This window comes from Balaenoptera physalus (assembly GCF_965194825.1).
Source record: "Balaenoptera physalus genome assembly, chromosome: 1".
Taxonomy (NCBI): Eukaryota; Metazoa; Chordata; class Mammalia; order Artiodactyla; family Balaenopteridae; genus Balaenoptera; species Balaenoptera physalus.
Genome location: NC_138882.1, coordinates 30,300,443 through 30,326,012, shown reverse-complemented (window position 1 = coordinate 30,326,012; position 25,570 = coordinate 30,300,443). Strand labels below are relative to the sequence as shown.

At 37.9% G+C, this 25,570-nt stretch overlaps 1 protein-coding gene across 5 annotated transcripts in view; it reads right to left on the bottom strand.

The window, feature by feature from the left end:
• PLD5 (phospholipase D family member 5) overlaps nucleotides 1-25,570 on the bottom strand; it is a 463,257-nt gene that overhangs the window by 370,323 nt on the left and 67,364 nt on the right. For 2 of the 5 annotated variants that reach the window (XM_082470428.1, XM_082470426.1), the window contains exon 1: nucleotides 7,853-11,212. The exons of the other annotated variants lie outside the window; for them this stretch is intronic. Coding sequence is in view for 1 of the 2 variants with exons in the window: in XM_082470426.1 (XP_082326552.1) it covers nucleotides 7,853-7,855 (3 nt within the window). In the remaining variant the exon portion in view is untranslated. Of the gene's footprint in view, nucleotides 1-7,852; nucleotides 11,213-25,570 lie in introns of those variants that run through there. 5 annotated transcript variants of the gene reach the window in all.

Sequence of the window (25,570 nt, the reverse complement as noted above, 5' to 3'; positions counted from 1 at the left end):
AAAGGAACTTTTAAAAAGGGATTTTTATCTTTTAAAAGTAATATTTTTATTCATCCATCTTTAGGCAATAGTGTGATTTTGAGTCACCCTAGAGGAAGGAAATGAAGCTTGGTTGTACCAAGCATCTAGAAGCTTGAAAGCAGTTCACTGGTCCCAAGAATTGAGCCCAGCCAATTCTGTTGTCCTGAATGGGTGGGTAGAAATGACACCTGAGTGTCCCAGGTGGGGCACGCACTGCCCACCCAAGTGCTGCTCCTAAATCATTAGTGCTTGAGGTAGAATGATTAAAGAGTGAGGATTATTTACCTGAGGCTGATTGTATAATAAATCTGATCAAGCACAGACTATAAGCCATTTTTCAAAGTCTATATATTTGACCAATTATAAGGGGACCATATGAAGTGCAAAAGTGAATTGGGAGGGCTCTGCCTAGCTCTCATACTTCAGAGTCACAGAGATCTTAGCTCAAGCGAGCGGAGATATTGCCTTGCTGGACTCATTCACATGCTTCTCTTCCTTTACTTCCAGCCCTCTTCTCAACCCACAGACTAAGCAAAGAACACTACATTCTTTCTGAAAACACTCTCCCACCTCTCCCTCTCTGCTTCCTCCCACCGCTCTGTCCATTACTTTACTTAACACTTCTAAAATTAGGTCATTTACCCCCTTGATGCTGTATGAGTGAAAGAGCAAAAGAAACGGACTGGCAATTGCTTCAACTTGAGTGTACAAAAATGCTCACTCAGCATCATTATAAACAATAAATTTTGCAGGAAAATTGGAAATAACATCCATGTCCATTAAAAAGATGACACAGAGTTAAATGTATTGGCATGGAATGATGGCCACAATAAATTTAGCAAAAAATTCAAGACCAAACAGCACGTTTATGAATAATACTCATAAGTGAACGTTTACTTATACATATAAATAAAATAATATTCATTTTTTGTTATTTCAACAAATATTTAATGTGCCATGCACTCTTCTAACGATCAAGATTATGATAGGAGACACAGTTCCTATTCATGGGTGTTCACAGTCTGTTGGGGAGGTAAACATTAACCAAATAGTAGTAGAAATAAATAAATACATAAATTAAAATAGTGATAAGCACTATGAAGCAAAATGCAGGATACTGTGACTAAATAATTGAAAGAAGACTTAACCTACTGTCTTTAGTAAAAATTGTATGTGTGTGGTGTATATATGCATACAAGTGAGTGTGATATTTATACAAGAACAAAGGCTACAATCATATATATAAAACCAATAGGCATTATCCTTGAATGATCTTTTCTTCCTTTATTTTCAGCATGTTATACATCTTCTACAATTGCTATCCGTTTCTTTTGTAATCAGAATAAAACAAACAAACAAAAAACTTAGTTGGATTTACTCAGTTTGTCTTAGTTTCCTCAGGTCTATGTCAGGCTACCTTTAAATTTAGGGTCATCAGCTCTCTTCTGTCTTCCCTTAAGATAAAAAAAAGAATGTATATTTCCTGACTTTCGAAGGCATAAGAGTATACTGCTTTGACACATGTGAAAGTAATAGTAATATGAAGTAATTGAGAAACAATGAGTCAGGCAGACATCATTTTCCCAGAAGACATGGTTGGCCATCCAAGGCAGGGGAGCCATCAGACCCATCTTCTACTAGGGGCCCAAGGGAGCTTACACTTACTTGTACTTGGCAACGCTTTATAAGTGATCCTCCGCTAAAGTTGAAGCATCAATTATATCTTAATATGAAAGTCCTAGAAAGACTATTATTTCCGATTAGACTTATTTCTTACAAAGATCTACAGATAAATAACTTGTAACATATTTTACTCTTTGCTATTTATAATTTATCTCTGCTTTATACAACTGTTTCTAGTACTTTTAGTAGCTCAGCCTTAAACTTCAGTATGAAGTAAGAGTGAAGGATCTTGTCTGCCATCTCTTGACATTCAGAGAACCTCTGATGGGACCACAGAACTCTTCCCCACTAAAGGCTCAAAACATCACAGGGACTTGGCCTCCAGGTGATTTGGAAAATGACCTGGCCAATGTCCATCATAAAAGAGTCCAAAGACTTACTGTGAAGCATCATAGTTCCTTTAAAAAGTTGCTGGCATATTTTTTTGTAAATGGCACACACTCATGTTTATAAAGAACACTGTTCAAATGAGGAACAGAATAAAGAAGAAAGTTTGAAAATATACCCCAAATTCCACAACTGTTAATGTGGTGAGCATATTCTTCTATATCTCTATCCATGCACAGAGATCTATTGATATATTATATAAATAGGATTATTTGCTTTTTTAAAAAACAAAAATGAAGGAGGGTATATAAAAGCTTAAAAATAAGTACAACTGAATTTGGGGGGTTATAAGTCAAGATCATGAGATGCCTCATGAAGGGGGCTTCGGGTGCCAGTGATGTTCCACTCTTTGAACTAGGCGCTGATTATAAGACTGTGTTCATTTTGCAAAAATGTGAGCTGCACATTTGTGATTTACATACTTTTTCAGTTTGCATCTTATACTTGAGTAAAAATTTTTACTTAAGAGTCCTTGATTAAGTAAATCAGTACTCCAAGCAAATGAAAGAGAAGGTCAAGGAGAGGAAACATATATAATCCTAGAACCAATTAAGTCCATTTTCATGCAGTCTTTAATTTTCAGTACCTTAAAAAATTTATCTGTTATTTCTTCATGTTCTTTCACACAAACTTAATAAGAAATTGTAAGTCCTAGAATGGGTAAATGGTCTTCATTTTCTTCAATGTTATTAAACATAAGTTATAAACATAGTTTTGCAAAGAATCTTCATGGTAAGGAACACAAATTGAAGAAATCTTAGGTGTAGCAACATATTACAATATAGCCTGCCCTTGCTATGATAGAACCCCTCAGCCAATGAGCCATACTTTCTATGAACTGATTAATCAACCACAGTCAGTCAGAAACATTAAAGTCATATAGATGCAGCATAACTGTTAGTTATAAAGTAAGATTTATTAAGTATATACAGGTATAATTTCCCCCTTTCCCTTTATTTTATCCATTTCTTAAAACATTTCTATACATGTTTTACTATATTTTGATGTCACTTTTGAAACCAAAGTAAACACAGCAATCAAATAAATGAGGAAATTAATCCAAGCACTTTTGTAACACAAGCTATAAATCCAAACACAGTAAATTTCAGAATGCAAACACCAAATTTCTCCAAACAGATATGCCTGCCCTGCAAGGGTGGGGCCTCAACAAGGGGGGCTGACTCAGGGTGGTGGGTTTTGGGGAGTCTGGGCCCTTCACAGACCCAATAAGCAGACGTTTATAGCCGAGTCCTTAGGGGTCCAGGATGTCTGGGAAGATTATCCACACATGGCACTGCTAAATCCAAACAGTAAAATGGGAAGTAAAAGATGAGTGACAAAGACAAACACTAATGGGTACCCAGGAATGTTCATGGATGAGGAGTATTGGAGCAAGAAAACGAAAGGGAGGAGAGAGTGAACTTGGACTATCAAGCTCCCCTGGAAGCTGAGAAGGAGTTTGATGTTACTCCTGTGTCCACATTTACAGGAGGTCATTTAAAGTTGCAGTTAAGGCTAAAAACCTAAACTATACCATTTTTCCTGAAAGCCTCTGAGCATCTATCTCCCCAGAGACTTCGTCCATCTTGAACCTATTTAATTTATAGGTTATCCAGCTAATTAGCTTTCTTATTCTAGGTCTTCCATCTATCACATTGATTTTACAATTAACATTAGGCTTAATCAGCAACGACTTCAATGGTATTTAACCCATCATCCCATAGAAACTTGCTCTTCGTCTTCTCACCCAATAGAACCTGTCCAGCGTCCGTCATGAATCACCTGTACCCCTGAGGCTGATCAACAGTATGAAAATTTGAACTGAGTTCATATTTGCTTATTTTCAGCTTTGCAATTCCTTTAGCTATCAAGTGTAGCTCACAGAAGACCACAGACAAATGGATGAGAGAGACCATTTACCTTCATTATACTGTTGATATGTGCAATTCATAATTTCTAATGCTCTTGACACCATCCTGAAGGAGAAACTCAAAGCTAACCAACACATTCAATTCCCCAAAACTCGTCAGCACAATATCCCTTTCAATCAGTATCTTACCCATCCTAATTAATAAAATAGTTAGACCTTTATTATATGTGTTTCATTTTTTTGAGAAGCGGTTTTATATCCACTCATCCTCCACATCTTCCTTCCCATTTACCTTATCAATGTGACGACCGGTTATCAATTATCAAGAAAATAGCACTGTAGCCATTAGTAATTTTGAGTTATATCCAATCTGTCATTTTCATGTCACCTTCAAACTTCTAGAATCTGTGAACAGACGGCTGTAGATGCAGATAACCTCCTCTAAGCCTCTGAAGCCACCTTCTTCTCCTGAGGAACATAATCAAAATACCACTTTGTATCTTCAGCCTCGATGTTCTTCCCAGAACACAATGCCTTGTCACTCACTTCTGAATACCTTATTGGACTTTGGGTAATAGGCTATAGCAGTCAACTGTTATATATTTGACTCTCAGACATTTTCTTCCTTGATATATGCCTTTATTCATTCAACAACACACAGAACCTACTATGTACAAGGTACGATGCCAGGTAATGTAAGAATTGCAGCCAGTGTAGTTTATTCACCTTTCTTGAGCTACTTGCTTCAAGTGTGAGGGTCTTTGCTTTTCTTTTTCATATTTCACATCTAATCAGTGGCCAGTGCATGTGAAGTTTTCTTTCACATTATCTCCTCCTTTTTTTTTTCACTTTCTCCCCACCATCTTATTTTAAATCCTTATCATCCTGTACCTAGATAATTTCAAAAGCTTCCTTCTAATTTGTCTCTCTGCATGGTCTCCAGACTAATCAAACATCTTACTTTATAGAAACAAATTAACGTAATTATCACAACGACACAATGGAGGTAAGAATCATTCGCACTTTATAGATAAAAACATTAATTGTTAAAGAGTTTGTTTAAAAAGTCCAAAATCACACAAGTAATGTGTGGCTAACAGAAATTTAATTCTAGGTCTGAATACCTTTTAACCTTCTTTCCATAACATTAGACTATCTCCCAGTTTAAGGGAATTGTTCAAGGCAAATCAGCCAGAGTGGGAAGAAAAGATATGAATTATGTTGGCATGAAAAGAACAGGAAACCAAACAAGTGACATGGAGTGGGAAGAACAGACCTACCATGGGAGCAGATTGGCTGTGAGGAGGAAAGAGAAACGTCCAAGATTTTTTGTAGTTTTACAGAGTGGGTCATTGAAGGTTTGGTCTGGTTCCCCTTCCTCTCTATCTTGGAAGGCTGTATGATGAGGTGGTTTAAGAAATAAGGGCCCTGAATTTGTTCCCACCCTGGCACTACCCCTTACTAGCCGTATGTCCTTAGGAATGTACTTAACTTCTCTGTGCCCTACGTCAGTACAATGGGGATAATAATAACACTTGCTTAAAAGGAAGGTTGAGGGTTATTAAAGTGCTTAAAATACTTGGAACACAGCACATATGCCCTCAATATTTATAAAATATTGTTTGCATCCATATATTTCTTTTGCTTTCAAATAACTTAAAACTTATGTAAAATTGATTTAATTATTTGCATTTCCTTTAAATTTGTAAATAAAACAAAAAAAAGCAATAAGAGACCAGGGTCCAAGCCAGGCTGACTTATCTGGTATAACACCCAGCAAGCCCTGACATGTTCCAGATTCTAATGAGGTCAAGGAGAGGGTTTTTCACACAGTGAGTGTCTTTTCTCTTGGATAAGTAAGAGAACTGATCACATTTGCATGATGAGAAACAAGATTGGTTTCCTTTCATCATGGAAGGGATTTAATGAAAATCTAATCTATAGATTCACTATCCTTACAATCAAAGACTGGTTTTTCAATCCACTGTTCTCTGCACAGAGCTCTCACTAAAAGGAAAGGTGAAATACTGTTCCCTTTGTAAAAGCTGGCCAGTTAGGATGCCTTCCTTACAAAAATGTTACCATGTTAGTGTTTGCAGTTGAGAAGAGTTCAGTTAGACCAAAGCATTTATTTTAATGTACAATTGGGTAATTCTTCCAACTCTCTAAATAATAATTAATCAAAATAACCAGAGGATGGCCTGGATGCAAACATGCCAACAGTCTGCAATCACTCTCTTTGTTCCCACCATCCCTTCCTCCTACTCCAAAGGAAAGTTCGCTCCTTCAGAGGTCTGTATGCTTTCATCAGGTTGTGCTATTATATTTAAGTGATCTCAGCCCCTGGCTGAATACTGTACACAGTTTTCTCCCTGAATACCGTACACAGTCATCACTATGCTTATGTTTAAAGCTTGTTGGCAAGGGACTCTATCTGCAGTGTAGCCCCTTCCTTTTTAATCCTTAAAGGAATGTTCTCAGGCTAATTAAAGAGAAGAACAGAATTATTATGCCCCAAGAATTCAGGCAAAACATTCCCAAGCACTAAGGAGCCCTATTTAATCCTCCTGCTGGACACGTTGATTTTTAGCCATCCTGCTGGTCTAGGAGAAATAGGTAAGTCTCTGATGTGAAGTTTTCTTCACGGGATAGGAAAGCTTCTAAAATGGATGAGATGATAAATGGTACCAGATTTTAATTAAGGAAGGGAAAATCTGACCCTCATCTTTGCAGCTTTATTTCTGGGGTCGGTTTGTTTATGAGTAAGTGATCTAGGATGGATGATGAGAGCAGAAAGAGAAATGAAATATTCTTATAAATCCAGCTTCCAGTTTCCCCTTTTCTGAATTGTAAGAAAGGCAGACTTACTTCTAAAACTTCCCACATTCCTTTCATCAGCACTTTCTTCTTTCATCTGGATTATAAACGGAATAATCATTTCCCACACATCAGCTGTGCAGTCAAATAAGTGTATTTCAGGCATTCTCTCTATATAGTAATAGGTTTTATTTTCTCCCAAATGTTATATAATCATATTATTACCAATGTCCTTCATCCCTGAATTCCTGAAAGAAAAGTTTAGTGGCTTCCTTGTTACACCGGCTCTTCCCCCTTGTATCGTGCGTGATGGAGAAGCAGCCGTTGGAGAAGGCACACAAAGAGCAGAGACCTGCACTAAGCACACAGTCATTTCCACGGCAACTTCTAATGCTGAGGCCTCATTTCCATTAAGGTGTCCCTAACCCTGGCAACACTGGCTTTGCTAGAGTGAATCAAACAAACTTCTTCCAAACAAAGTCACAGAACACTTTCTTTTAAACGTGGGCTCCTGCTGTCACTGCCTGCATATGATAACTTTAAAACGAAAAAAAAATCTCTTAGAAGTTTGCTCTACTAATGTTTAATGTGCAAATACCTCCAATCAACAGTAAAGCTCACAGAACTGTGACAATTCACTAGTCAGAAAAGAAAGCTGCTTCAGTATGAATGGGTTTGTACCCTCACATGAAAATATCAAGAAAACAGGCAATCATTTCTTCGAAGCAGTCTCCTGGAAATTACAATTACATTCAGAGGAAAGAGTACAATTCAGAGACTGCATTGATCAGGGCTGCATCTGAGGTCACCGTGGGGACTGTCCTTCCCTGGCAGAGCAGTCCTTATTAATTACAAGGCAGCATTACTCCTGACACAAAATAAATTATTCTTCAAAAATCAGTGTGCTGGTAGCAAGGGTGTTCCTGCCCTTCTACTGAAAAACCGACAGTGCCCCAGAGCTCAAGAGACTGTTCAGTCAGTCTCATGCTACCAACAGCCATTTTCAACAGCACATGCTAAATATTCTTTCCCAGGTAGCAAACTAGATCTGCCGAAAACTCTAGAGTTTCTTACCATTGTGATCCGATCTTCCCTCCCTTCGGACTCCGGAAGCCAGGAGCTGTTGCTGGTGTGCTGCTCCCCCAGCCACTGGATCCTCTGGAGGCTGAGAATGTCTCATGTGGTGCGAATGTATCACCACCGATTACATTTCAGTCCCTCAATTGCTAGCCTTGATGCTTTGGAAATCAGCCAAACCAAGCGCACAGAGAAAGGGCTGCAGCTTGCAATTTCAGAACTTCCCCTAGAATATGCTCTTAAAAACATGGGCCCCTCATTTAGTATTTTAGCAAATACCAAGGGCTGCTACATTCAATCACATTTCTCTCTTTTTCCTTTTAAACTGGGTTGGGTTTTGTTGCTAGTGGAATGAAATTATAGCAAGAGCTCAAGCTGACCCAGGGGATGCAGGCACTGTGCAGGCTTCCACACACCTCAAACCTGACTAGAAACGGCTGCTATTCCAATCAGAGAGGAGAAGCCTGCCTAGATGAGGAGGAAGGTGGAGGGACAGTGCTGGCGAGCTGTCCAGTGTTACAGCGTTCTGATAACTGGTGGGAGTGTGCAAAGTGCTCTGCGGAACAACCACAGGTCCCAAGTCTGCTCTAAACCATTTGGTACAGCACGATCAAATCCAAAGAGGCAGAAAGAGAAGTTCTATCAAAGGAATCTATGGAGCATAGCCTTATCTTGAAGAATAAACTAGAAGTTCTTCAAGGGCAGGGACCCTATCTGCTAAGAAACTTCAAAACTAGCTGGCTTGCTCAATCATACTGAACTATTAGGCTCTTGCTTTTCCTACATTTTGACAACATTCTACTTCTTAAAAATTTTATCTCAGAAGAATTTACTCACACAAGTATCACATAGCAGAGGCAAGACCTCAACGGAAGCTCAGGCCAGGACTCTTTAAAATAGCAGTGCCCATGAGCCAAAACATCTGTCAATCGCCAAATTGTTTAACTGCCTTTCCTTCCCTCACTTACTGTAGACTCCAGTAAGCAGTTTCCATGTGAGTTTTGTTCACTTCTTTACCCCTAGTATGGCATCCACTCCACTGTAGGATATTTATTGGCTGAATTAATAACTTTCCATAATCGTTGGAAGTGTTGGCAGAACCCCACAGATTGGTAAAGTTCCTTTTGCTTGGAGCCTGATGCGTTGTAGGCTTGGGCTGGGTTCCTTTCATGGCTGCTTTTCCTCTCACCAGAAAGGTTCATGCCCCCTAACATGACCAACTTCCAGCAAAGTTAAATACTTGTTCTAGAGAAAATTCAACCCAAGGAATAAAATTCATGCTGATAGCTTAGGGTTCTGATTTGTTAGAAGAGTCCATGGCCTTTATTAGGCCTGACAACATCAAGAAGTAGCTGTGAATCAACAGAGTCCAAGAAAGCTATTCACAATTCCCTTCCCTGTAGGCAACAGTCATTTAGAACAGAAAAGCAGATATGGCAGGCAAGTCAGGCACTCAGGTGAGACAACAGAGCCCACTTCAGTGGCCAAGATGTAGCCCAATCCTTGCACACAGTAGTTCTAGATACCTACTGAATTCATATAAACCCTGCAAGTACAGTCTGCTTTAGTCACAGAGAACTCTTTTCAATTCCCTCAAATCGCTGTGCTCACTCATGTTTCCAGGCCTTTGCACACTCCAGGTCTGCAAAGGAGCTCATTGCTCCTCCTGGATCTTCACTGTTTTTGCCATCGCCTCTGGTTCTCCTGAAAGAACTGAATAGTAAGCTGAAGTCTGGAGGCCATTAAATGTCGGTGTGGACCATCCTTATGTTTGTGTCAGAGCCCTGCACAAACCTAACTAGATTCAGAATCAGTGATTCTCCTGCAGTGAGTGTATTGGCATTATTTTTCCCTAAGAAAAATGGACTTTTTCTCAAATAAATTACCATTTGGCAGAAACCACAAGAGAATATGATGAAGGATTTATGAATAATTGTCTGCCTGTTGACTAAATCAGGTTTCTACTGACATTAAGAATTGTTTGGACACTTGTGCTAATCAAAATTGTTAGACTTAGCTTGACTTTTGTCAGAACAAATTGAATCAGTGAACCACAGCTACCTCATTGATACACAGCCCCAGACACCATCAGCAAAAATGTCAGAAACATCTGGAGAGTGAGAGGCAGAAAAGAATTGACATCTTTCTAAAAAACTGTCATTTGTATATTTTTATTTAAAAGTGTAAACATCCAAAAAGCCAGTCCTTTCCTCTTGAACCACCCCATCCTCCCACAAACCCCCCTAACAGCTAGAGTATTCAGGTACAGCAATAAAGAGTCTCAGACCCAGGGGCAAAAAGGCCCAGTGGAGAGCTGCCTGCACCCCTTTGAACCTGAAAGAGTATAAGCAAAGAGAAATTCTTTTCCAAATATGTACAAATAAGTCATATTTTGTGTTTTCTTACAGAGCAAATCCATTTTATCCTTCTAGTGAGACATTTATTGCACCTTTAAAAGATATTTAAAATGTATTTGAGAAGCCCAGCGAGACATTATCTCCTTCCAAAGAATGCTCATTTACTCATCTACTCAGTATTTTTACACGTTGGCCCTGCATTAATAAAAAGTTTATTTGGCATCCAAAACGGTAGCCAGTAGAGACTGGAAGCTTCCTACAGCTACTGTGACACCCATTCCCTGCTACCACAATCCAGGGCTCCCCTGTGGGTGAGAATCCAGAGGAAAAGAAACAGCAGACTCCTAATTATTCCATAACAGCAGAATTACACCCGCCAACCCTCTCAAAAGAACAGAGAGAAATGTTTGGTACCTCTTTCGGTATTTTTGTTGTAAGCATCTTTGTCGCAAGCATTTTTCTGCATAGCTTAAGACAATTTTGCCGTGAAAGGTTTACAATCTGGTTTCAACTGGTTGAAATGTTAACATTTCTTCCAGTTATTGATGGCTTTAATGAGCTGATGGATGATGATGATTCGCCCTGGGAGTTGGTTTCTTATTTTGAAACACAATACACTAGAGGAGAAAGAAGCTGAGAGCCTCAAAGGCACAGAGTTGAACCTACATTTCCCATAGAACTTTGGGATATTTACCAAAGCACATGTGACAATATGCCAAGAACAAACAACAGTGTAGAGGCGTTCACAAAACAATACAAAATTCAGTTAAAAATATGCTTCCTGGTGTTTGGAAGCTGATACCTCTCTTAATGAAGGAAGAAATTTTAGCAAAATAGAAAAAGCGTGATACTGAATGAGGAGACAAATCAACAGGAAAAAAATATGTATAAAATCCTATGAACAAAAGACTCCTGAGAAAAGTGCTTAGGTACAACCCACAAAATAAAATCAATTATTTGCGAAGTGTTGCCATGAATCTTCACACTTTTTTTTTTTTTTTTTTTTGGCTGTGTTGGGTCTTCATTTCTGTGCGAGGGCTTTCTCTAGTTGCGGCAAGCGGGGGGTCACTCTTCATCGCGGTGTGGGGGCCTCTCACTATCGCGGCCTCTCTTGTTGCAGAGCACAGGCTCCAGACGCGCAGGCTCAGTAGTTGTGGCGCACGGGCCTAGTTGCTCCGCGGCATGTGGTATCTTCCCAGACCAGGGCTCAAACCCGTGTCCCCTGCATTGGCAGGCAGATTCTCAACCACTGCGCCACCACGGAAGCCCCTTCACACATTTTAAATGTATTCAAATATTTTGTATTTCAGAATAAAGTCTTTTTAATTTTATTATTTATTTCTCATGTTTCCTTAGGTCCTTTTTAACATCCTTCTTTTGTTTTTCATTATTTTATTTTTTACTGAAAAATTGCCTTACTGCCAATTAGTTATGCAGTGAAAATGTCTGCGGCAAAGTTGCCTATGGTGAAAGTACCTAGAACTGTTGGGAACCACTTACCTTTCCCTGTTTCTCCCATCTCCAGGTTTAACCCGAAGCCCCATCTTCCTGTATTGCCTCGATGTTTTGCTCTGTTATTGAATGAGTTTAACCTCACCTACCCACCCTTGCCCAGCCCCAAAGCTGCAGCCCATTCAGGCGGCAGAGCTAAAGGAAAGTTCAGCATGGACCAGTGATTACGGAATCCCTTAGAAATAATAGCATGGGCAAGATGGTGCTTTCAAATTTAATCTCAAGCAAACCCACTCAGTCGAAGAATCATAGAGCATTTAGGGATGCCTTTCAGTTTCTAATAATGTTTCAGAGGTCTCTGTTTCAATAGACTGAAATTGATGTTGGCAGAGGAAAATTAGGTCAAGGCCCTGAGAAAAAGAAACCATCACTTCTTAAAACCACCCAAAGATTGCCAAGTATTTATATTATGAAAACAGTTACGTAGGGAAAAACACATTTCGGCAGTAACATATTTACATTAATTTCAATTATGGTATTATTTATGAGATATGAAACCATACAAGATAGCTTCTAACCATGAAAAGTGGATACAGTAAGGAGAAAATTAAGGTGACAGCAATAAAATGTGAGTGCCCTCGGGGAGGGTAGCAGCAATCATATATCAGAATCCTTTGCAGGGTGTAAGCTATCTAGTAAAAGACATGGAGCCTGTTTCCTAGACAATCCTGAATTACAGAGACAACTGGCTGGAGGCCATCTCAGTTTACCCTTTACAGTTCTATTTCTTTTCTTCAACTGTCACAGGTTATGGTCCTGTTCTCCCTTTTCACCACAGGAGGGAGCTGCAGCATAATAAGGGCAGAGTTCTCCAGTCTTCTCTGAGTGGTAACAAAATAACTTTCATTACCACATGCCAGCTACAACACTGCATAAATGCCTCCAACTAGAAAAGAATGTGATCTTAACGTTTCCAAAGCTGTCCTCCAACTGAACCTGCTCAAGTTTTTCACACACACACACACACACACACACACACACACACACAAACATGCATACAGTACAACTCTTTTTTATTACCTTAATACCAGAATTTATAAACCATTTGTAAGATGTTATTTAGATGAGGATAATCCATATACACATCCTAAGCATTAAGATACCTGATTTTTTAACTGACTTTAATCACACAGAACTCATTAGATTGATTTATACATGGATTAAAAGCAATCTGTAATGTATCTTCCACTCCCCGATTCTTTTGGCATAAATGACTGCCCCAAGAAAAGTCTTCTGAGGCATAGTGCTGAAGATGACTTAGTGATGCAATAGGCAGTTTAATGAAGATGGTAAATAGGTAGCTTAATGAGGTGAACTCTCCTTATTAACCTTCGACCAAAGTCACATCTGCACCCATTCCTTGTTTCAGCTCTTCAATACTCTTTGAAAGCAGCAGCCAAGTTCAGTTATATTTTACCTCTAAAGAATTCAGGACAAACCCACTTAGAAAAGTGATTATCCCTCAATTTGTAGGTGATGGGGTAGGAGCTTACAAGGGGTTCCAAAAGGGATCAATCAGATCATAGTGCTTGTCTCAGAGGGAAGGTCTATGCCCAAATCAACACAGGATTTCATTTTATATTGCAATTCCACAAAGCTGTGTACAATGTATTAAAGTCAAATGCAGCTATAGCCAAAAGGGAGGAAAGGTGGAACATGCCATAGGAATACCAAAAGTGTTCCAAATATAGTCTTTGATCACTGGTTATGTAAAGTTCCACTCTACCCAGGCTTGCTGGTCAGGCCACTTGTGATGCAGGGTGGACTGGGACTGGGGACAGAAGGGCTAGCTTTCCTCATACCATTATGCTCCAGGGCAGAAGCCCTAGGAGTCCAAGCATTCTATGAAGCTGGTCTTCTAGGCCCTCACAAAGGAATACATGTTGAGGTGAGAGGAATACATTTTACTTAGCTTGGTTTATGTTTCACACATTTAGGTGTATGAAATTTTGCCCTGGCGCCGCCACTGTTGGGGTGGGTTTGCTCCCTTCTCTCCTTACTACACTTTGTGAGTCAAAGGTCTATCTGGATTTGGGTCAATCAATTCAGTAACTTTTAGTTGGGTTTCTGTGAGGATGAGAGTTGTGCAGAGACCAGGAGGTATGGCTTGGTAGCCACTGGCCACATATGGCTATTTAAGTTTAAGTTTAAATTAATTAAAATAAAATAAAATTTTAAATTCAGTTTCTTATTCACACTAGCCTCATTCCCAGTGCTCAACAGTCCCATGTGGCTAGTGGCTCCTGTATCAGACAGCACACATACTGAACGTTTCTATCATTGCAGAACGTTCTATTGGACAGTGCTGCCCTAGAGGGCCCTAAACAGAGCAAATATAAAATGGGGAAGACTGGAACATCTGCACAATGAGGGTACAAATCCACAAGTAAGTCTGCATCTTTGGAACTACAGTCTGAAGTGGCCATGGCAGTCACAAAACATTATAAATGGTATCACTGGTTTGGTGATGGTCTGTATCAGAGATCTCAAACTGCCTACCTGTAGAATGAATATTTTCCTTGGCTTCACTGTAAACATGATAGAATCAGTTTCCAAAATTTAAAAAAATAGGAACTCATTAAAAATCTAGTTTTCTGATTTCATTTGAAAAATGAGAAGATCTGGCCCCTCTGGGCCTGCATTCCCACCCTATATAACATAGACCTGGAGTCAAAGAACTGCAGTCCCCTCAGAGGAGCCTGTGCCCTTCACTTTACCAAATCCCTACTAGCCACTGCATCCAAGGTATTTCCTCTCTAATTTCTGCTGCATGTGCATTCGAATGGGAAAAAAATAATGTCTCTAGCAATGCAAAAAAAGAAATATCTATAATGAAACACCATAAAAGATACCTAGAAAACTCTTGCTTATTCTTTCTGTATCTTTAAATAAATGTATTCCATTCACTTATCCAAATGGTATTCTTTCATCTATAGAAAAAGGATTAGTAAATTACAGAAGAAAGTTAAGGTAAACTTAAAATTTTCAATAATTCTGTACTCAACACTCTAGGCTTTCAAATTTGATGGAGGGAAGGAGGGCAAGAAGAGGGGTGAGATGATAGATATGTGATTCTTTTCTCCTTTGTGTACACACACACACACACACACACACACAAAACCTGTGTCCCTTAGTTGTGGTGGGGCTGCAAAAAGGTCTCATTATGTGTAAATAAAAATGATCCCACTTCTGAATAAAATTTTAAATAATCTTTGGGCACCTAATGGAAAAACATCTCAATCATGCACAAGTCTCTTCATCCAAAAATCTAGTTTTATGCTCATGAGTTGTACCCATTTAAATTTAAGCTCTGTTAAAGATGGGACCTTATCTGTCCTGTTCAATATCAGGATGCAGCAGATACTCACTTCTCAATAAATATTTGTTAAATGGAGTAACATAATCCTCCGAGGGAACAGAACATTCCTTTAGAAATTTTAAGCCTCTGCCATATTCCTTTTGATCTCAAACTGACATGATGATATTTATATTCATTTATTCAACAAAGCCTTTTATGTGCTGGCTTTCTGTTGGAGATTATTTTAGTATGCAGCTGTTGACTCGCTAAGTCATAGGTCACATGTGTAGGAAGAGAACTACAGGGAGAGAGTGACGAAGAGAGCGGAGTAGAAAGACCCTGAGCTCACCTCCTCTCACAAGCACATCAAAATCACAACTGTCTGCAGAATAACCATCAATGAAAAAGACTGGAACGCACCAGAAAAGATCTTCTACAGCCAAAGATATAAAGAGGAACTGCAACAAAACGAGTAGGAAGGATGGACTCAAGATATAATCAAATCCCATACCCTGTGGGTGAGCAACCCACAAACAGGAGAATGATTATATTGCAGAGATTTTCCCACAGGAGTGAGAGTTCTGAGCCCCATGTCAGGCTCCCCAGCACTGGAGCCCAGCACTGGAAAGATGAGCCTCCACAGTATCCGGCTTTGAAAGCCAGCAGGGCTTAATTGCAGGAGCCCCACAGGACTGGGGGATATAGAAACTTCACACTCTTAAAGGGTGCAAACAAAATCTCAATGCACCAGGACGCAGGGCAAAAGCAGTAATTTGATAGGAGCCTGGGACAGACCTACCTGCTGGTCTTGGAGGGTCTCCTGGGGAAGTAGGGGGCAGTTGTGGCTCACCCTGGGGACACAGACACTGGTGGCAGATATACTGGGGACCATTCACCTGCATGAGCTCTCCTGGAGGCTGACATCTTGGCACCAAGACTTGGCCCACCCAACAGCCTGTAGGTGCCAAAGCTGAGATGTCTCTGACCAAACAACAAACTGGGTGGAAACATACATACTAATGTAATGAAAATGACAGTAATTAAAGATAAAGAGAGAATCTCAAAAGCAGGAAGGGAAAAGCAACAAATATTGTACAAGGGAACTCTCATAGGCTATCAAGCTGATTTTTCAGCAGAAACTCAGCAGACCAGAAGGGAGTAGCACAATATATTTAAAGTGATGAAAGGGGAAAACCTACAACCAAGAATATTCTACCCAGCAAGGCTCTCACTAAGATTTGATAGAGAAATCAAAAGCTTTACAGACAAGCCAAAGCTAAAAGAATTTAGCACCACCAAACCAGCTTTACAACAAATGCTAAAGGAACTTCTCTAGGTGAAAAAGAAAAGGCCACAACTAGAAACAAGAAAATTATGAAATGAAAAAGATCACTGGTTAAGGCAAACATATAGTAAAGGTAGGAAATCATCCACACACAAAGCTAGTAGAGAGGTTAAAAGACAAAAGCACTAAAATAATCTGCATTCACAATAAGCAGTTAAATATACAAAACAATTAGATGTAAAATATGATATCAAAAACAGTAGTTGTGAGGGAAGGAGAGTACAAATGCAGGCTTTCTAAAAATGCATTTGAAATTAAGAGATCAGCAACATGAAAGAATATATATATATATGTATATATGTGTGTGTGTGTGTGTATATATATATACACTGCTATATAAAAACCTCATGGTAACTGCAAACCAAAAATCTATTATAGTTTTATACACAAAAAAGAAAAAGAAATCAAAACATAGCCTAAAGACAGTCATCAAATCACAAAAGAACAAAAGAAGGGGACAAAAAGATGTAAAAAACAAATCCAAAACAATTAACAAAACAGCAATAAGAACATACATATCGAGAGTTACCTTAAATATAAATGGACTAAATGTTCCAACCAAAAGACACAGACTGGCTGGATGGATACCAAAACAAGACCCATATATATGCTGCCTACAAGAAACTCACTTCAGATCTAGAAACACATACAGACTGAAAGTAAGGGGACAGAAAAAGGTAGTCCATGCAAATGGAAATCAAGTGAAAACCAGAGTAACAATACTTACTTATATAAGACAAAACAGACTTAAGAGACAAAGAAGGACACTACAATAATGATCAAGAGGTTAATCCAAGAAGAAGATAAACTAATATCTTGCACCCAACATAGGAGCACTTCAATGTATTGATATAAGACAAATATTAACAGACAGAAAAGGAGAAATCAACAGTAACACAATAATAGTAGGGGATTTTAACACCCCACTAACGTCAATGGACAGACCATCCAAACAGAAAATCAATAAGGAAACACAGACCTTAAATAACACATTAGACCGAATGTACTTAATTGATATATAGAGAGAGCATTTCATCTAAAAGCAGCAGAATATTCTCCAAGATATTGGAACATTCTCCAAGTGCACATGGAACATTCTCCAAGATAGATGACATGCTAGTCACAAAACAAGCCTCAGTAAATTTAAGAAAACTGAAATCATATCAAGCATCTTTTCCGACCACAACCCTAGGAGATCAGAAAACAACTACAAGAAAATAAAAACTGCAAAAAACACAAACACGTGGAGGCTAAACAATATGTTACTAAACAACAAATGCATCACTGAAGAAATCAAAGAGGAAATCAAAAACTACCTAGAGACAAATGAAAATGAAAAACAATGATCCAAAGCCTATGGAATGCAGCAAAAGCAGTTCTAAGAGTAAAGTTTATAGTGATACAAACTTACCTCAGGAAACAAGAAAAATCTCGAATAAACAACATAAACTTACACCTAATCAACTAGAGAAAGAAGAACAAACAAAACCCAAAGTTAGTAGAAGGAAAGAAAACATAAAGATCAGAACAGAAATAAATGAAATAGAGACTAAAAAACAGTAGAAAATATCAATGAAACTAAAAGCTAGATCTTTGAATAGATAAAATTGATAAACTTTTAGCCTGACTCATCAAAAAAAAAAGGGAGAGGGCCCAAATCAATAAAACCAGAAATGAAAAAGAAGACATTACAACCGACACCACAGAAATACCAAGGATCATAAGGAAGGGAACTGCGATCATGTAAGAAAAATTTGATTTTGAATACTACCCTGCCTTTTTAAAAAGCTGTATATACACAAAACAACACTATAGTTTATGCATTATATTGCTTACTATAATATCCATATTATCTACTATACAATATTTCCTGTATTATATTATCATATTATCTATTCCTCAACCTTTTCCTCACCTCCTTGCCTCAATAGAAACTTGGCTTTCCCTGGGACCACTGCTTTCCCTCCAGTCCTTTCAATGGGAAGTTGCATTTCTCCCTTTGTCCTCGTACCACTGGATAAGGAGATGGAAGTAGATATCCTCCCTGCTCCTCACTGCCACTTTGAGACCATTTATTCTCTCTCTCTTCTCCCCCCAAAACACCCCAGCTTTGAATCTCATGTCATCAGACTAGATCACTCAATACCAAGTGTCACCATTATCTATGGACCCCCAGGTCAGTTCTCTTCTCCTTCTTTCTCACTGTGATGGAACATCTCCATCACTACTTGTGTCTTAATCTTGAAAAAGTAAACATATATGTGAATGATCTTTCCAGTACTCTGGTGTCTCATTTCCTTGAACCACCCCTTTCAATAATCTTCTGCCTCAGCCATTCACTCCCATGTCATTACCACTAGCTGCAAACACTTCATAATCTCAACTTAATGCATCCCACTCTCTGCCCACAAGCCTCTATCTTTTCCTCTCACTCTCGACTTTAATGATTTTTTACCCCTCCTAGGATCAGCAATCCATTGATCATAGTACTGTGTCACTACACCTAAGCCCTCGATGTCTTCTCTTTCATGCATATCCAGCTTAAAATCAAAACCAATCAGTAAAATCACTCTCTATTCCCTTGCCCTTCTCCTGCTTTGTTATGCTCGCTGGTCCTCCAGCTCTCATCCACTCTCCACTCCTGCACCTGTGTAGCCAGGCCAGAGAAAAACTAATTTCAAATTCATGTCTGCATCACGAGTGGATCCCAAACATTCACAAGAAATCGTTCTCATCTCTAGTCCATTTATTCATCCACCATCCCAATAGGCTATTTAACATTTTCTTATCTCTCTCCAAATCACCAACATCTTTTTCCTTATTCCCACTCTCAGCTTATTACCTTTGTTCTCACTTCACTTCCACAGATCCCACTGCCTTATTTTCCCACCTTCCTTTATCTGAATACATGGAACCTGCCTTCCCACCTATTACCAAGGATGAACTAGCCATGCTGTTATCTAAACTCCCTCTGTTTGTACACTATATCCCAGCCCCTCAGGTCAATGGACATCTCTTAAGTAATTACCGCTTCTTCTTTAAAAAATCAATTTTTTGCTCTATACTGACTCACTTCCATCAGCATACAAAATCCTATTATCTCTCCTACCTTAAAAAGAAAGAAAAACGACCTTCCCTTCTCCCCATTTTTCCCACCAGCCATTGTGTCATTTTTTACTTCCTACAACAAAACTTGAGAAGCATTATCTATATTGACTGTCTCCATTCCCCACCACTCTACTGACACTGCTGTCATTCAAGTTGCCAATGACTCCACATTGCCAAATCTAATACCCAAGTCTCAGTTCTAAGAATACTTGAGCTTTGAAACCTTTCACACAGTTAATCATCCTCATCCTTTAAGGACTTTTCTCACTTGGCCTTTAGTACATCTAACTCTCTTGATTTTCTGCCTACCTCACTGATTGTTCCTTCCTTGCCTACTTTTATGCTCCTCCTCTTCTACCCAACTTCTTAATTTTGGATTGTCTTTGGGCTCAATCCTTGGTTTTCTTCTCTGTCTATATTCTACTCCCATAGCTTTAAGTAGCAATTAAATGCCAATGACTCCCAAATTATATCTCCAGCCCAAACCTCATTTTCTAACTCCAGACTTATCTATCCAATGTCTACTCAACAATGCCACTTGGATGTCTAAGAGACATCTCAAATTCAACCTGTCCAAACTGAACAATAATCATTCCATCCTAACCTGTTTAACCCACAGCCTTTCTCATGTCTCTCACAGCAACTCTATTCTTGTAGGCCAAAAACTGTGGAAGCACACTCAGGGGAATAGCTGTAATTTTTTTAAAAAGTTTTTAAATAATAGAAAAAAACAAATGTGGCAAGAATATGGAGAAACTGAAACCCTCATATATTGCTCATGGGAATGTAAAATGGTGCAGCCACTTTGGAAAAAGAGTTTGACAGTTCCTCAAAAAGTTAAACATAGAACTATCATATAACCAAGCAGTTCCACTCATAGGACTATACTCAAAAGAAGTGAAAATGGATATTCAAACAAATACCTATATGTTAATATTCATTGCAATACTATCACAATAGCCAAAAGGCAGAAACAACCCAAATGTTTGTCAATGGATGAATGGAAAAACAAAATGTGGCCTATGCATTCAAGGAAATATTATTCAATCATAAACAGGAATGAAGGATTATTTTAATTTTTTATTTTATATTGGAGTATAGTTGATTTACAATGTTGTATTAGTTTCAGGTGTACAGTAATTTGGTTATACAAATACATATATCCATTCTTTCTTAGATTCTTTTCCCATATAGGTTATTACAGAATATTGACTAGAGTTCCCTGTGCTATACAGTAGGTCCTTGTTGAATATCTATTGTATATATAGTAGGCTGTATATGTAAATCCCAATCTCCTAATTTACCTCTCCCACCTTTCCCCTTTGGTAACCATAAGTTTGTCTTCTATGTCTGTGAGTCTCTTTCTGTTTTGTAAATAAGTTCATTTATATCATTTTTTTAGAGTCCACATATAAGTGACATCATATAATATTTGTCTTTCTCTGACTTACTTCACTTAGTATGATAATCTCTACGTCCATCCATGTTGCTGCAAATGGCATTATTTCATTTTTTTCTATGGCTGAGTATATTCCATTTATAAATGTACCACATTTTCTTTATCCATTCTTCTGTCAATGGACATGTAGGTTGTTTCCATATATTGGCTATTGTAAATAGTGCTGCAATGAACATTGCGGTGCATGTATCTTTTCAAATTATGGTTTGCTCCAGATATATGCCCAGGAGTGGGATTGATGGATCATATGGTAGTTCTATTTTTACTTTTTTAAGGAACCTCCACACTGTTCTCCACAGTGATTGTACCAATGTTCCATGTGCACTTGAATGTTCCATGTGCACTTGAAAAGAATGTGTATTCTGCTGCTTTTAGATGGAATGCTCTACAAATATCAATTAAGTCCCTCTGGTCTAATACATCATTTAATGCCTGTGTTTCCTTATTGATTTTCTGTCTGGATGATCTGTCCATTGATGTAAGTGGGGTGTTAAAGTCCCCCACCATTATTGTGTTACTGGCAATTTCTCCTTTTATGGCTGTTAGTATTCGCCTTATATATTGAGGTGCTCCTATGTTGAGTGCATATATATTTACAATTGGCATATCTTCTTCTTGGATTGATCCCTTGATCATTATGTAGTGTCCTTCTTTCTCTCTTGTAACAGTTTTATTTTAAAGTCTATTTTGTCTGATATGAGAATTGCTACTTCAGCTTTCTTTTGATTTCCATTTGCATGGAGTACCTTTTTGCATCCCCTCACTTTTAGTCTGTATGTGTCCCTAGATCTGAATTGGGTCTCTTGTAGATAGTATACAGGTCCTTTTTTGGTATCCATTCAGCCAGTCTATGTCTTTCAGTTGGAGCATTTACTCCATTTACATTTAAGGTAATTATAGATATGTATGTTCTTATTCCCATTTTGCTAATTGGTTTGGATTTGTTTTTGTAGGTCTTTTTTCTTCTTCCCTTCCTCTTATGTTCTCTTCTCTTGTGATTTTAACAATTATATCTAGTGTTTTATTTGTAATTGTATTTGTATTTTTTGTGTGTGTATCTATTGCAGATTTTTGGTTATCAGTTACCACGATGTTTTGATATAGAAGTCTATATTTATACAAAATTGTTTCAAGTTGCTGGTCTCTTAATTTCAAATGCATTTCCAATATCATGCATTTGTACTCTCCCCTTCTCATGAATGTTGGTTTTGTATCAAATTTGTGTGTAGGTGATTTCCTGCCTTACCTGTATGTTTGTCTTTACTGGTGAGCTTTCGCATTCATAATTTTCTTGTTTCTAGTTGTGGCTTTTTTTTTTCTGCCTAGAGAATTTCCTTTAGCATTTGTTGTAAAGCTGATCTGGTTGTGCTGAATTCTCTTAGCTTTTGCTTGTCTTTAAAGCTTTTGATTTCTCCATCAAATCTGAACAAGAGCCTTGCTGGGTAGAGTGTTCTTGGTTGTAGGTTTTCCCCTTTCTACACTTTAAGAACATCATGCCACTCCCTTATGGCTTGCAGAGTTTCTGCTGAGAAATCAGCTGAAAACCTTATGGGGATTCCCTTGTATGTTATTTGTTGCTTTTCCCTTATTGCTTTTAATAATTTCTCTGTCTTTAATTTTTGTCAATTTGATTAATATGTGCCTTGGCATGTTCCTCCTTGGGTTTATCCTGTATGGGACTCTGAGCTTCCTGGACTTGAGTGAGTATTTCCTTTTCAGTGTTAGGTAAGTTTTCAGCTATTACCTCTTCATATATTTTCTCAGGTGTTTTTTCTCTCTCTTCTCCTTCTGGGACCCCTATAATGTGAATGTTGGTGCATTCAATGTGGTCACAGAGATCTCTTAGACTATCCTCATTTCTTTTCATTCTTTTTTCTTTATTCTGTTCAGCAGCAGTGATTTCCACCAGTCTGTCTTCCAGCTCACTTATTCCTCTTCTGCCTCATTTATTCCACTATTGATTCCTTCTAGTGTATTTTTCATTTCAGTTATTGTATTGTTCATCTCTGTTTGTTTGTTCTTTAAATCTTCTATCTTTTTATTAAATATTTCTGTATCTTCTTGGTCTGTTCCTCAATTCTTTTATTATTTCTTATTCATAGACTTTTTTGATGATGGCCATTCTGACTGATGTGAGGTGATACCTCATTGTAGTTTTGATTTACATTTCTCTAATAATTAGTGATGTTGAGCATCTTTTCATGTGCCTGTTGGCCATCTGTATGTCTTCTTTGGAGAAATGTCTATTTAGATCTTCTGTCCATTTTTTGATTGGGTTATTTTTTTGATATTGAGCTGTATGAGCTGTTTGTATATTTTGGAAATTAAGCTTTTGTCTGTCACATCATTAGCAGATGTTTTCTCCCAGTCTGTAGGTTTTTTTGTTTGTTTGTTTATGGTTTCCTTTGCTGTGCAAAAGCTTGTAAGTTTAATTAGGTCCCATTTGTTTATTTTTCCTTTTATTTCTTTTGCCTTCAGACACTGAGCTAAGAAAATATTGGTACGATTTATTTTAGAGAATGTTTTGCCTATGTTCTGTTCTGTGGGTTTTATAGTATCATGTCTGATATTTAGGCCTTTAAACCATTTTGAGTTTATTTTTGTATACGGTATGAGGGAGTGTTCTAACATCATTGATTTACATGAGACTATGCAGTTTTCCCAACATCACTTGCTGATGAAACTGCTTTTTCTCCATTGTATATTCTTGCCTCCTTTGTTGAAGATTAATTCTGGACCCTCAATTCTGTTCCACTGATCTACATATCTGTCTTTGTGCCAATATCACACACGGAATGTTTTCTTTCTTTTAGTTAAAAATAATGACTGTGTTCAGTATTACAAAATGTTAACACTTCTCAATTCTGGATATTCTGTGGGTATGGTTATAGGATTCTGTGTACCTTTTTCTGTACTGCTTAAATTTCTCAAAATTTTAAAGGCAAGTAAGAAGAAAACCCTTTATGGTTTTTATAGCAAAGAATTCCTTTGCTCTTTCTAAAAGAATAAAAGTAGTCATATTAGAATTTCTGTAACAACGTCCTTTCTTAACTAAATTCTGTAACAACGTCCTTTCTTAACTAAATACAGTCATCTGGCAACTGCCCCATTCATCTCTTATCACTGGAGAAAGGAACCAGCAGAATTTTGAATACAGAAATATGATTTTCATTAACTTGACTTCCTCCACACTGTGTGATGACGGGGGACAATCCAAGTTGGAACAGAACTGTGTCCTATGGCCACTCACTGAAGTTACCTCCAGGGCCCACCAGGTGGTATGCGTCTGTGGACATCACAAGTACTGACCGAGCCAGGCTCCAAAGCATCCCCAAAGAAAGACCTTCCCAAAATATCCTCTTTCAGAGAATTTTAAAGCTGTTGCCTCACATGTCTGTGATTTAGGCACCCATGCTTAAGTCTAGAGATCTCAAGCAAGCCCCTCTCTCACACTCCCCTACCATCTCCCTTCCAGGTGATATCCTGATGTTGCAGCATACTAGAATCTCTAGGCAACATTTAAATGCACTTATTTTAGAAAATAAAACTTGGTGTGTACACTCATTTCCTTTTCAAATGTTTCACAGCAAAACAAAGATTGTATTGCCAAGGGTTATAAAATTAGAGAAGAAATGAAAATCTGTTATTTTCATAATAAGGTCTTTTCACTTAGCCAAAGTATTCTGAGTTCCAGAACAACTCACATACCCAAATGGTTGAGCTTTCATAGTGATTGACTGATTTTAGGCATTTTTAGTAGGCTCTAACTTAACTAAATTTTAAACACAGCAATTTTTAAGCTATGCCTGGAACTACTAGATAACCTTTACAGTATTATAATTAGCTCAATATCTAATAAACATACAAGCTCTACACAATATGCTCATAATATGCTGACCAGTTATGTATGATATCCTTACTTTTTCATCACAAAATTAATACAAGTTTACAGTAAATAAAATTCAAGTACTTTAGAGGCATATAAAATAAACCATTTCTATAATGCTTACTATGTGTCAGACTTTAAGTGCTGTAGCTGTCTGAACGCAATCACTAATGGTACCCCATTAGTACCATAAATAGGTACTATTTATTACCCCCTTTACAGATGAGAAAACTGAGACATAGACATGATAAATAAGTTGCTCAAGGTCATAGAGCCAGTTAAGAGGTGGCACTAGGATTCAAACTCAGGCAATCTAGTTCCAAAGCCCATGGTCTTCACCACCAGACTAGACTGATTAGGCTACAAATTGACTAACAATCTCTCTGGAAATTGATATTTAGATTGTTTGTTTATTCGCTATTTTAAACAATGCCACAATAAATATCCTTAAAATGTATATTAGTATTTCCTAAAGATTTACTTCTATAAGTGGGATTGCTTATACAAGCATTTAAAATTTGGTAGGTAATGCCTAGCTGACTTCTAAAGAAGCTAAGTCTACCTATATTCTCCCAAACAGTGCTGTTTTCTTGCTCCTTACTGACCTATACTTTTTTTATAAAAATAAAATTAAATAAATTATACATATTATACATATACATATTTTTATGCCTAAAACATTTTATTTTTTCTCATTAAAATCTCCACTTTATGAAATTCATATGTTTCAAGCATGTATGGATTTCAGAT